Here is a 14,039-nt window from a genome sequence, read left to right as displayed (position 1 = left end):
CATTGTATTTAAAACTGAAACAAGTTCAGGGAGATGGTACAGTAGAAGGCAACACCAGTGTGAATGTTTTGGGTAACAATGAGACATCAAAGATGTGCTGGGCTCCCAGCAGGCTGGTTTAGTATTAGCCCTGGATTCTACAAGGAGAGGGGTTTCCTCTCTCTTGCCACTGGGGTGCTTCAGTGGCAATGTTGGGGAATGTGGATGGAAATCATGCTACCATGACATACTGTTGCAGCCCCAGGCCGTGCCAGCCCCAGCCCTCCACTGAGGCCCCAAACGGCCACTGCCTCCTCACTCCTCACTGCTCCCCCTTCTCCTCTGCCCCCCTTCCCCAAGACCTCTGGGCACAATAAACTTTTATAAGGCAGCCTGACCCCTCAGAGTAAGAGCTATAAACAGAGAGGCTGGGCTCCAGCCTGCCAACTAGAGAGTCCCCAACACTGCACTAGAAAAAGGATTCTGGGCCTTATGTAGCCTGTTCCAGCCAAGGCTGTGAGGACAGCCCTTGCAGCCAGCTCTGGGGCCCACCAGAAGGACCCTGCAGTGACAATCAGCTCCACTTCCCCCACAACCCTTGGGAGAAAAGGAAGGTTCAGCGGTGTCTGCACAATAAACTGAATCCCCTCAGCTGGCATCTGTGGCTCCTGGAAGCTGGCCCAACCATTCTCACTCCTCAACCCCACATGGGTTTTGCCTCTATTTTCCTTGCATGTGCCCCTGCTGGCACCTTTGCTTCTCCCTTTCTTGGACCGCCCTTGCCCTCTTTTACCCACCTAAATCCTGCTCTTTCCCATTCAAATCCTAATTACTTCTCAAGGCCCATCATGAAGTCTGCTTTCCCCAGCTAATTTTCCGGAAAACCCAAGTCCACGAGAGTGCTCCCTCTTCCGAAAAGCTTGAAGATGGAATCGTTATTATAGCAAATACCTATGTTATTATGTGCCAGATACCATCCTAAGCTCTTTATATTTATTAACTCATGTTATCTGCACCATAACCCTGTGAGTAAGTCCTACTGTCCCCACTTTTTGTTTTGCACAGATGAGCAAGCCAAGGAGCAGACATAGAAGTAACTCGCCCCAGGTCCCAGGTAGCCGGTGGCGGAGGCGGGCCCCAGGCTGTCCCCACACGGCCTTCCAGATGTGCAGGAGGCGCTGCCTGGACTCCTGGGTTATTTTCATGCCCCTCTCTCTCTGACCAGCTCTCATGGGGAAGAAGGGGACCAGCTCACAGACTCGGGTGTCAGAGACCAGGGTAAGAACCCCAGCCTTGCCACTGAACTATTCTGAGAGAGAGTCACATAAACTCTCTGAGCTTCCATTTCTACATTTGTAGAGTGGGAATAAAAACACTTACCTACCTCACATGGTTGTTATGAAGCTCAAACAAAATCCCCTCTAAAAGGTACCTTCTGCACTGCCTGGCAGGCAGCAGGTACTTATATATTGGTTCCTGTCCTTCTCTTCTCACTATGCACCTTGATGTCCTTACTGGGCTCTGCTCAGCCCTGTTGCTGAATGTGGTGACTTGCCTGGAGGTGACTCAGGGGCACAAGAGGGCCTTCCTGTGGCTTACCCTCCCACCCTCCTGTCCTCACATCCAGGCCCCAGACCTCTCCATTCCCCTGCCTTCCTGTGCCTCCACTGCAGGTAGCCACAGCCTGGCTGGCCCAGACGAGAAGTCACGTGCAGCTCTGGGACCCACCTCTTGAAATGCTGATCGCCCTACTGGACTCCTCCATTATTTTTGGCAATTGCTGTGGCAGAGAACCTCTAGCCCTGGCTCAGAACTGATTTCCAAAGCCAGAGTCTCCACCTCATTTCCCACACACACACCCCTTGTCCTTCCTGTTCCCTGGATCCCTGTCCTAATCCATTATCCCTTTCCTGGATTCTCAGAACTCAAGAGGAGTAAGTGTTGACTACTGTATGTATAACTCTATTATTTGTTTTATTTTGTTTAATTAAGAGGCAAAAGGGAACAGAGTTGCCTGTTAGACTTTTTGTGGCCAAGAAATAGCCTGGTCAGTGACTCAGGCTGAGGAAATGAGAAGGTAATTTCCAGGGGACTACTATGCAAACCCAAAGTCCCAAGTCCTAATAACACTCCTCTAATTCATAGCCTCCACTGGCCATTAACTCACGCCAGCCCCAGAATATCTCTTTAGAAAATGTGGCAGAGGGCACTTGTATTTCTGGAGCTGGAACCAAACCCCTATGACCTGAAATAGGTTTCTTTTTCTCTTCCCTTCACCTCCCCTCTGCCTGCCACCACACACAGTGATTTCAATACTGATTTTCCCCCAAAACCCTTACTCAATTCTAAAGAGTGTCATGACAAATGGCTGGTTGTGCTCCCTTTTTCAACAGCCTTGAAGGTTGTGGTTGGCTGTTCCCTGAGCAGGAAGCCTTGTCAGACCTGTGAATCACCCCTAGATCACTTCCCTCCTTGAAGAAGGAGAAGAAACTCTGTGTGTGTGTGTGTGTGTGTGTGTGTGTGTGCATGCATGAGTGTGCATGCGTGTGTGTGTGTGTATGTGAAAGAGAGAGAGAGAAAGAGAGAGGGAGAGAGAGAGAGGCAAAGAGACAAAGCAAGCAGGCAAGAGTGCTAACCCACGTCCGGCAGTGACCTTGGGACTAGGATCTATCTGGTGCCCTTACCTGAAGCACCTCTCTACTCCTCTCCCCCAGCCGTGTTTCTTCTCTTCTCCTTCCCAACTTACAGGAAGCCTTCCAGGTCTGGACAGCTGCTCTTTGTTTATCTGTCTCTTGCATGCTGGGTGTTTTCCACAGGGCATGTAGCCCGATTTCCTAGCAGACTAGGAACAGCTGGGCCTTCCTTTTTTGCCTCAGTCTTTCCTTCTCTCTCAGCTTCACATACTAGGTCCTAAATGTTACTCTAGGTGTACTTTTGGTGATGAGGAACCCCAGGTGGAAGCTAGTAATGTTGAGTGCTCCGGACAGGGCCAGGTACTAAGTAGAAACTTCACCCCAAATCATGCCAGATTAATTTCCTAAAAGCCCTGTGAAGTTACAGGTGGGGAAGTGAGACCCAGAGTGGCTGGGCTAAGGTTGCACAGCTAGAAAGAGCCAGAGGTGGGATTCAAACCTGATCTGTCCAACACCATTCATTCCATAATGCACCTGGCCCTGAGCAGACCTGCTCCATGCTACAGCTACTACTCATCCTTCCTCCCATGGGGCCGGACCCACAATCAAAGGGCTCAGAGAAGGGCAGAGACCTAAAAATGTAGCTCCCAGGACCAAGACCAAAATCTGTGATGATCTAACCACACAAGAGAATTTATTATTTCCAGGGTCAATCCTTAATTTATCTACTCAAGCATCAGTGGGGACTCAATATCATCCTGGATTTGCTCCTCTCCTCCAACCCCACAGTGAACCCCCTCCATTAACCATCACAAACCCCTTCCATGGCATAAGGTGAATGTCCCATATACTGAGATAGTTCTCAAGAATCACCCTACATTGTTCTCTTGCTGTCACACAGGACTGAGCCTGGTCTCCCCAACCACACCCCAGTTGAGGAGAAGGGCCACATTTTAGGTTCATCCTCTCCTTTGCAGGTAAACTGACCTGAGTTTCCCCATCTGCCTTGTTCTAACTGGGAGACCCTGAGCAATCTTAACCTCTCCGAGTTTACCCATCTGTACATAGGAATCAAAGAAATTATTGCATGTTAGGGTACATTCAAAGACCTGTAGGAATCACATGAAATCATGCACGGTAAGCATTTGGCACCATTGACGGTAACTACTAACACAGGCTATTTGCATTTCCTAAAAAGTCCTGTAGAGGGATCAGAACATTCATGACTGGTATTTGTCTGAAATAAACAATCAGGAAAGGAAACGAGTGTGAAAGCTCAATGCCTCCCAAAGCCAAACAAATAATCTGTTTGTTTTGGATAAATAAGCTTCTCTCCACCGCCATACGACTTGACGTATACCTACATATGCAAGTGAGTGCAAAAATTATGTGAACCTGAGTTCACATGCTGAGGAAAACTTTCAAACGAAGGTATCTACAGTTTGCATCCAGCATCATCAGGACAATTTGAAAGACAAGTGATCTAAAGCTAAAGCCAATTTATCAAAGTTCTCCTCACAGGCAGCTCAAAAAAGTTAAGAGAGGAGCCCTGCTCCATTCCAGGAAGCCTGGACTGAGCAGTAGCTGCCCACCCTCCCCCAGCCCCACCCCAAGCAGGAGCAGGGGCTTGGCTGAGAGGAAGGAAGCCAAGGGCTGACAGCACCATCCAAACGATGGAGGCCACTTGCCTGCCCTTCATAAACAGACCAAAAGCGCAAGATTAGGCTCTGTGTCTAGGCAGCTCTTCCTTGTCATGGGGACAAACACACCCTTCACTGGATGTCCTGAGAAACACATTTGTCCTGAGTGTGTTCCCAGCATTCTAGAGCCAACAGAGTCCCAGACCTTGGGCCCCAGGCTTCTCATCAGCTAGCTCCAGTTAACATGCACATCCCATAAAACCTCTCTGCTCTGCAGTTTGCCAAATCACAGATTCAAAATTCACCATCAGTGGAGAAGAGGTGGGAAGGATGCATGTTCCTCCAGGGCAGAGAGCTTCTAGAACATACTAGACTGAGGTGCAGAGTATCCTGCCAGCTACCCACACCAGAGTATCTTATCCAGAAAAATCGACCATCTGGTGTATGGTGTCCAATGTATAAGGGCCAAGAGGGGAGGAGATCCCAAACTTCAGAGGCCCAGCCTCTCCCAACCTGTTCCTCCTTCCCGTCAGCCCTACCAACACTTTCTATCGGGCCCTCTCTCCTTTTTTTATGTAGGAACCTCTTGCTGTCACCAGCTATTTGTCTTCCTAGTCAACCCCAACCAGACTTAGGGTACTTTGATGAACAAAATCCACACCATGGGCAAAAGGCCAGTTATATCAAGATGCTGTCACTTAGCTGTGTTTCAAGTGACTTTACCTGACCTGGTCCTCAGTTTCCTCATCTGCAAAGTGAGGGGGTGGAACCGGCTGGGTTCTTGGTTCCCTGCCAGCTCCACAATTCCACAATGTGTAACACTTGCTGTTGTAACTGTTTTTCATAACCTTGTTCAGAGCTCTGTATGGCCCCATCTGTTCAGTGACATCACTCCCTGCCCCAAACATAATGTTGTCAACTCTTATAGGGGAAGCTGAGACGTCCTGGGAAACACTGTGTCCATAAAAAGGGAGGAAGTGATCATTTCAAGGGAACTAGATAGACTTCTTTTGTATTTTTCACATAGAACAAGATATTTTCAATCTTAAAACCCCAAATCTTCCTTTTTTCCAGATCATTAATAGCTGCTTTTCAAAAGTGCTTTCTTAGTCAGAATCTTACTTGTAATAAGCTCCCATTTAATGAGTGCTTGTTATGTGCCAGGAACTACATGAAGTGCTCTGCATGGATGACCTCATTTAATTCTCCAGGCGACCCTATGAAGTAGGTACTATTATTATCCTCGCTTTAAAAATGAGGACGCTGAGGCCCACAGAAGTTGAATAACTTGCCCCAAGTTGCACAGCTAGTTAATGGCTGAGCTGGGCTTTACACAAGGCCCACTAACTCAGAGCCCCGGCGCTAACCACTTCCCAATACTGCCTGCAGTGGGCCTGCGGCTGCTTTAACCACACTCCTGTGGTCTTGGACATTATTGGTCAGAGCTAAGATTTGATGTTTCACATAAAATTCAGAGCCAAGAAAAGCACCAGTCTGGGTCTCAGAGCAGAGAGTGCCATCTGTTGAAAGTAGTGCCAACCTTAACTGAGGACTAGAAAAGAGCTCCTAAAACCTTAGCCTGCAACATCTGAGGAAGGAGGTTTGGAAGGCTGACGTGATCATCAGTGCTGGGATGTGCACACAGACCCCTGGAGCAGGGTGACCACATGATGACCCAAGTCCTCCACAAAGAGCTTGCCTGAAACAGCAGGGGAGGATGCTTGCTGAGCCAGATAACACAAAAGAACAACTCTCCTACCACGGGCACCCAGCTCTCTGGTCTGAAACCCAGTTTACCAAGTTTCCCAACCTGAGCCCAGACCCATTTATTCGACTCTAAAGAAACCCAAAGTTGAGAGCTACTGTTGATAAAGACAGGAAGAATAGTCTGAGGCTGACAGGAGCACAAACCTCAGTCCCCTTCCAAAAGGGAAATAAAAGGCATTTTCAGAGATCACTGCAGAGTCTAGGGCAGCAACCAGCAGCCTGTTCTAATTGTTAAAATTAATGCTTTGAGCATTCTAAACGCTCCTTTAAGTGCCTCATTTGCAAATAAGATGCAGTCCTTCTGTTCTGGATGCCCTGCTGTCTCCTCCATCTCAAACACAGGAGCAGAGCCCCTTAGGCAGGCGTCCCCAGGCGTCAAGGACACTGTTTACTTCCTAAGGTGCGAAGGATAGGAAGGCAGGGCAGGCTGAGATGAAAGAGGGCCACGTCTCACAAACCCGGGAGCTGGGCTCAATCAACCTTAGCTCCTTCTCATTAAGTTTGGGGGAGGAAGGAGGAGGGGCAGCGGCCGTTCCTCGGAGACCACAGCAAACATTTGCCTCCTCGTGTCTGGAGATGGAGCATCACTTAAGAGGAAATGAACGCGGTTAAGGGTCACGTCCAGAGGAGGGATAAAAGGAAAAGCCACAGTTCTCACACCGATGGACTCAATGACTTTAAGAAGGAAATCAAAGCTCAGGGCGAGGGTGGAGGTGGAGCGGGGGGCGCAGCGGCTTCCCTCTGTCCCCAGATCCAGGCCTAGGGAGACAGAGACCAGAGCAAACGTGGGAGGAGAGCGCGAGGCTTCCTTCCCCAGGACAAGCTTCTGAAAGCATCTCGGTCTGGGAGAGCCCCCCGAGAGGGCCCGGAAGATGCTTTCCCAACGGGGCTCCTCGGGGAGGGTTTGCCGACCGCTCCTCCAACCATCCACCAAAGCACAGGCGGACAGACGACTTTGCCGTTGTGACAGACAGGGGCAGCCACTTGCCAATTCCAATGCCAAAAAAAGAAAACCGGGGCGGGGGTTGGGAGGGAGGGAAGGACAGAAAAGGCTTCCCTGGAGATCACAGCCCTGCAGAGAAACTCCACAGCCGAGTGCTGCTCTGTGGGCACTTAGCTCTGGGACTGAGCGGGCGGGGCGAGGGGCCACCCGGGGACCCCCTCGGGGGTCCCTGGCCAGCCTCCTTGCAGGGGTCGCTTGAGACAATACTCACATAGTGCTTAGAGGGGTTCCTCCGCTTCTCCACGTCCACCACGGTGGCATCTTGCACGCAGTAGGCCAGCATCTTCCCCCACAGAGCGAGTGGCGCCCCTCGGCGGCGTCACCTCATCCCGGACGGCTCTGGCTCCTTCCCCCGCCTCCCGGGTCCCCGGGGCCACCCGCCACTTCGGCCCGGCGCGCTGCTGCCCGGGCTCCCGGCGCCCCCACAGGTTCGGCCCCGGGGCGGGGACGGCCCCGGAGGGCACGCGGGCTCCGCGCGCGCGGGACGGCTCCCCGTGGGCCTGCCGCGCGCCCCTTCCCTCCGCGCCGCCGCCGCCGCCGCTCTCCGGCTCGCCCGCCCGCTCTCTCCGCCGCCCCGTGGGGCCGGCGGGAACTGGCGGAGCAGAGGAGGGGCGGGGGTGTGTCCCGCCGGCGAGGGGACGGGGCGGGGGCCCCGGAGCCCGCTGTCAGCGCTCCGGGGAGGGGCCGGCGGTGCCCCTGGCCGCACTCCGGCTCCGGGGGGCTCGGCGCTGGCGGAGGATGGGGGCGCAGAGGCGGAGGCAGGGCCGAGCAGGCAGGGCAGGGAAGGGAGGGGAGAGAGGGGAAGCGCGCGGGGAGGGGCTCCGGACCCGGGGGAGGGGCTGGGGCGACGGCGAGGGGGCTGCAGCCCCGCCGAGGGGCCCGGGCGGGTCGGCGCGCCCCCACCGAGCCGAGGGCGCAGCCAACGGCCTGGCGCGGCTCTGGGTACTTCGGCGGCCGCAGAAACTCAGGGTGGCTCGGAGGGAGGAAGGGCGGGGGAAGGGAGCCCGGCGTACTCCCACCCTGGCTCTCCGTCCGCGAGCGGAGCTGTACCTTTTCGCCCCCAGCTTTACGTCCTCCTCCCCCTCCCATTTCCCCAGATCTCTTTAATGAGAAGTAGTTTATTATCCCGCTGTTGCTGTTCCGGTCCCCCGAGGAGGAGACGGCAGTGGGAAGGGGGCGGCATAAATCCTTCCAGCCGAGCCTCTCCTGACAAACCACCTGCCCCCCTGCGAGTCACAAAGGGTGAATTCTCCCCGGAAATATGATCGATGCGCTGACTGAGCCGTCCATCGATCTGGGCCTGTGACTAATACGTTGACATCGTTTACCAGTGAGGTTACAAGACTGCATAACACTACTGCCTTAAGCCCAGGCTCCCCTGGGACCGTCCGCAGGCCAGGGGAGGGAAGGGAGCATACAATGGTGGGAAAATGCACTGGGTCTGGGGCCAGCGCACCATCGGCCCCAGACTCTGGCTTTCTCACCACCTTCCTCTAGTCTGGAAAACCGACTTCCCTAGTCACTTGTCCACTCGGAGCACAATTACAATTTAATTCAATTTACCTCCCCTCAAACTAGTTCATTTTTTTCCCCCATTCTAGTTTCAAATATTTAAAGAGGTAGTGTTTTCACAACTAATCCCATTGTTTCATAATCACAATAAAGTTTTGTGACTGTGGACCAATGTGAAGCATCTGAAATGGGGATGAAGGGTTTTATGACCTTACTGTATTAATATTTCTTTATCTGCATTGTCAGAACCCATGTATAATCTGAGACTTCCTTCACACATTTGCTTGGCACAGAGCTCCCCACTATTCCTCCAACCTGCTTGGGGAAGGATGCTAGAACACCAAGTGAGGCCACTATCAAAATATTGACCTTGGGCAAATCACTTAACTTAATGGCAAAAGTATTAAACTCGCCTTAATGTTCTCATTTGTAAAATCTTTGTGGTGAACTAGATGGTCTTTTAAGATTCCTTCCTCCATACACTCTGAACTGTTAGCAATAATTACTCCTGTGAAGATATTTTTTAGTTCTCTGTTTTACATAAATGGATTTAAAATCTCTGAAATTCTAGAATTCTAGAAATTACAGGATTGAGCACCTCTTCTATTTACAAGGCATTAAGAGAAGGAAGAGAGTGAAGAAATTCAATTAATATTTGTAGAACTGAAAAATGAATCCAATCAACAAATACTCGTCCCTTCCATCAAGGAGTAGAATTCTGCTGAGAAACAGATATGAAGACAGTCTAATAAAAAGTGCATTAGGACCCCAGCAAGTGGAGGCCTGGGGGTAATCAAGGAGAGCTTCATGGAAGAGGCTGTCCCTGTGGTAGGCCCTGGAGGATAAGCCGAGTTTGAAACACCTTGGAACGCTCTGCCTCCTCTAAACTTCTCCAGGCTAGCTGACTTCCCTGAGCTGCTTTGACATGTGCGTATTTGTCCATAACACACCTCATTGCCTCTGAAAGTGCCTCCTGCTCAGGGACTGGCTATAAATTATCTTACACATCTTTGCACTCTCAGGGAGCCTTATACACAGTAGTAGTGACTGCACGAGAATCTGTTGAAGGAATGGTCAGGGGGAGAAGAAAAGGTGGAGGGAAGAGAAGTAATGTGTGCAATATGAGCCTGACAGCTGGTGACAGGCAGAGGACTGGGAAGACAGTGTCCACTAGTGTGAGGGTTAGGGGAGAGGACAAGGCACAGGAAAAGGAAATAAAGAGAAGGATGGGTGTGGGGGCTCCAGGCTGCAAGGGATCTTGATGCTAGGCACAGGGCTTCTCTATCGTACATGCTGGAAACCACTGTGGATATTGGAGCAGGCATCCAGGGAAGGTGATGTGGCTGTGAGGGGACAAGGAGGAGACAAGGCATCACCTCCTTGAGCAAGGCCCGGTCCCTGTGAGGTGGGAGCAGACCTGGGATAGGCCCTCAGCCCTGAGCTCCCCTGGAGGAAGGGCTGGGCTGTGGGAAACTGGGAGGGCCTCTGATGATGAATCAAGACAGCTTAGGGTTCACAGCAAAAGGATTCATAATGGCATTCAACCTCTCTTCCTCTGTGGACCAGGAGGCATTGTGGAAGTGCTAATTAAGCCCGAGAAGCCCCTGGTGAGGAGAGCTGGGGTTCAGCTGCTGGAGGGAAAGAAGAAGAAGGGAGTTGACTTACCCTGGTGCCCTTGGGAGTCAGAGCAGTTGACTCACCTAAGAGGCACCAGTGGTTTCCCACTCAGACTTCTTCTGGACTAGGATCCATATAGAACGTGACTCTAAGCCCAAGAGCTCTGGAGGAGAGAGTGTATTGGTGCTTACCTATAAGGCACTGGCCTTTTTCCAGCCAAAGAAACCCCAGACAGCCTGGCATCTCTTAAATTCAGGGTCTTGAATCACAACATGGGTGCTTCCCCTGTGTCCCCAAATTGCCTCAGTTGGAGGAAGCAGCTGAACACTGGTCCTCACCCTGACTCCATGGTGCTGAGATCTCTGGGGATTTGTTGGACAGAGTTATTAATACTGGTTGGAGAAAATCTCTTTTCCCTCCTGGGCCGTCTGTACAAGAGGCTTTAAGTATAAAATGGTACACGCTCTCCCTTCTCCCCAGGAACATTTCAGCTTCAGCATATTTCTTTCCCAGCAGCGCTTTAGGCTTTCCTTTCTGTACCATAGCTTTTTACTAAGTGTCTCACATATGCCTGGCACTCCCCAGAAATGACGAGAGCAGCTGAAGTCTCCTTGGAGATAAGACTGTGTCTCATCCATTCAATACACTAGCATGCCTAGCACCTAGGAGGTACACTGGGTGGTCTGTGTTGAAAACATCTGCTCAAGTTGCTAGTAGTGCTGCAGAAGATTTGGTAAACCCCTATTTTGCCCCTTCCATCTATGAACTGGGGATGACTCCAACCCAAGGACATTGTGTGAGTCCAAATAACAAAATATAATCATAAAAATGCCAAATAAAAGTTTAGGTTAAATAAGAGAAAGATGACCCAAAATAAAGATAGAAACTGATACTGGAAAATCTGATTTTTCAAGACCACCTAATTGTAAATGCTTAGAACCAAAGAATTTTCCAATTGGAAAGGACCAGAGAGGTTATTTATTCCTCTGATTTTACAGAGGTGCAAACTGAGACTGAGAGAAGTTGCCCGATACCACATAGCTAAGTAGCGCTAGACCTGCCATCTTTCTCTTCCACCATGACTATGAGCCTTTTTACATGTGGGAAGAGTTCAGTTAAAGAGCACATTTAACACATCAGCGAATACCTGCAGATCTAGAACACTGCTCTCCCTTGAACCTCGAAATCCTTTGTTCCAATTTCCCATTCGCATGAGCATCACACACTGCCTGGACCCTCCATTAAGGCAGATGCTCTTCAAGGGCTGGGACGGACCGTGTGTGTCTCCATGGTCCTCTGTGCACATGAAAATCCTATCAGCGTCTGATACACAGAGTCCACACCACCTCCTCTGACATGGAATCTCTATGACCACTCCAAAGAAGACAACATACAGAAAGCATAGAAAGCTGTTAAATGCTCAAGAGAGGCAGAATATAATTCTCTCTTCCTCTTCAGAAAGTTTCTGGCAATTGCTAATCATTCACTTGGTTACTAATCATACATTGCCCCATGACAGTGCAGCTGCTACTTTATTGAACCTTTATTTCAATCTTTAATTGTTCTTTAGCTTTGCTGTGCTTAGGTTGTGTATTCCAAACCAGTACAAAGCCTTTGGGGGTCTTGAGGACCATGAGTGAACTTCGACTCTGGCACCACCTTTTCCTCTCCACCCCCACCATAGCACCTCTGCCACCTGCCACATACACCCCACCCAGCACAGGGCTTTATACATGCCATCACTCAATAACTGGTTGCCTTTTTTAAATGTCTGGGATCTCAACAAATACTTGTAGATGCTGCAAGAATTGAACAGAGCTCCAGAGCAGGACTTACCCAACTTGGGTTCTAGTCCCACTCAGCCACAACCCAGCCTTGTGACTTTGAAGTCACATCCCTCCTCCTCTGGGTCTCTGGCAATCTTTCTGACCCTTTCCATGCCCTAGGATGATGGATACATATTATATCAAATGAGATCTAACTGGATTATTACCCAGAGAAGTGCATATTTAAGTGAAATTTGGGGCCCCCTCCTGGCCAAAGTGGTTTTAGCACCTTTTACTCCAGCAGCTGGTCTGGGTTTTATCAGTTCTGGCTGACCTCTGGCAGGGACAAGCAGGAGGGCCTGGCATGAATAACCGCCAATTTACAGACTATAAGCAGTTACAGGCATTCATGCTTCTCTCTCCCTCTTTTCTTCCTTCTCCTTCTTTCTCTCTCTCTCTTTCAAATTAGCCCTAATAGACTTATATTTGCGGAGTATCTTGAGGACGGTTCCTTCTGAATTTGGAGTAGACAGCAAGGCCAACCTCCTCTTCTCCAGAGGGGAGTAAATTGCTGGCCAGGCTTGCCCTCTCCTTGGTCGCTGGGGAATGGGACCAGGCTGAGGTGTCAGAGCCCTGTCTGCTCAGCTCCACGGTTCCCTAATTGCAGCCACAATAACAGGTCCCTCTGCTTGCCAAACTGCCAGGTGGTAGAAGCTGCCTGACTCCCAAAATACCAAGTTCATCAGCAAAATCTCAATGGGCTTCTTTACATGGTGCCACTGAAGAGTCTCAGCCTACTGTCTTAGCCTTGATTTCTGCTGAGAGTCCTTCTGTAGCAGAATTTTTTTATAGAATCATTTCAAGTTCCAGCCTTTGCAAATGACTGTGCCCCTGGAATACCAGTGGCAAATCTGGTAACTTGCATGGCCAAGAGGCCAAGGACACAATTAGATTCACAGAGGAAAAAGATATTATTCCATAACTCCATGCTGCATTCCTAACAGTGACCAGACATCTGGTTCCCAAACTACTACATTGTGTTTTAAGACCTTCTGGGATGAGAGTGTCGATGGTTTCATACATCTGTCTCATTACTGAACATGTCTTTAAGTGTGTTCCTGCCTGGTAAGGGGCTACCGGCTTCACCTTGGTCTAAAAGATCAGCCTGGATAGTCCACTTAGCCATTAACCACCACAGATTTTTTTTTCTCCAAAATCCCCTGAACTTTCCAGATGCCAGCAAACCCTGAGTTGGCCACTGAATGACAAAAAGAACAGAAAAAAAAAAAAAATCCCGTGGGGAATTCAAAAGCAGTTTCTTTAAATAGCCTGAAGCCAGAAACAACCAAAAATATGAGTCTGGTTTTGGTTTGACACCCCCCCTTTTTTTTTCAGTTCACTATTGAGAAATATCATAGTAATTACTGTTCTTTGTCCTGTTTGAATCCATATGTCTATTTCAGATGAAAGATTCAAGTCTGGCTCTAGCTCACATCCTGCCCTCTCTGTCTCAAGCAGATATCCCCATAATTGGCCCGTATCTTACCTAATAGGCTAGAGCAGACAGAGGAAGACTCAGTAGGCGGGGTTTTCCCATCTAGGTGAATCTGATTGGGATTCGAGCTGCCATCAACAAGCTATTGCCCTAGGCAGATTATTATGATCATTTTGATTAATCTTACCGCCTAATATATGAATAGCACGTCTTTGACTCTTTGGTTTACAAGTACTAGAAAATGAACTGAGCCAGCTGAAAAAAAAAGGAGAAGGAGCTGTATTTCCAGTACACAGCGGCGTCTCATTATCCACAGGTATCTGGACTTCTGAAGAGTAGACCCAGGAAATAGTAAATCTTTGAGAACTGATCATTTTCTCCATCTCTTATCTCTGCTTAGCACTGTGTGTTTTATTTTTCTTTATCTGCAGACTGTTTCTCTCTGCTTCTTCACTCACGTGGCAGGAATCTACTACTGCCCAAGTGTCTACCAGTGCCTCAATACCAGACACACCTGAGACTCGTTGGCTGCCTCTGGAGTCCAGATCTCGGTTCCCAGGAAAAACAATCTGATTGGCCCAGCTTGTGTCACATGCCCACCCTCACCCAATCAGTTCTGGAGTGGGA

At 49.9% G+C, this 14,039-nt stretch overlaps 1 protein-coding gene across 3 annotated transcripts in view; it reads right to left on the bottom strand.

Annotated features, from left to right (window-relative positions):
- SH3PXD2A (SH3 and PX domains 2A) overlaps nt 1-7,714 on the bottom strand; it is a 221,233-nt gene extending 213,519 nt beyond the window's left edge. The window contains exon 1 of one of the 3 annotated variants that reach the window (XM_037001249.2): nt 7,234-7,714. In XM_037001249.2, coding sequence (XP_036857144.2) covers nt 7,234-7,305 — 72 coding nt within the window. In that variant the 5' untranslated portion in view covers nt 7,306-7,714. The remainder of the gene's footprint in view (nt 1-7,233) is intronic. The other 2 variants (XM_037001247.2, XM_037001248.2) reach the window with 2 other exon arrangements.
- Between the last annotated feature and the right edge of the window lie 6,325 nt (nt 7,715-14,039).

This window comes from Manis javanica, chromosome 7, assembly GCF_040802235.1.
Source record: "Manis javanica isolate MJ-LG chromosome 7, MJ_LKY, whole genome shotgun sequence".
In the NCBI taxonomy this organism is placed as follows: Eukaryota; Metazoa; Chordata; class Mammalia; order Pholidota; family Manidae; genus Manis; species Manis javanica.
Note: the sequence above shows the minus strand (reverse complement) of the source record. Positions and strands in the feature narration are given on the sequence as shown.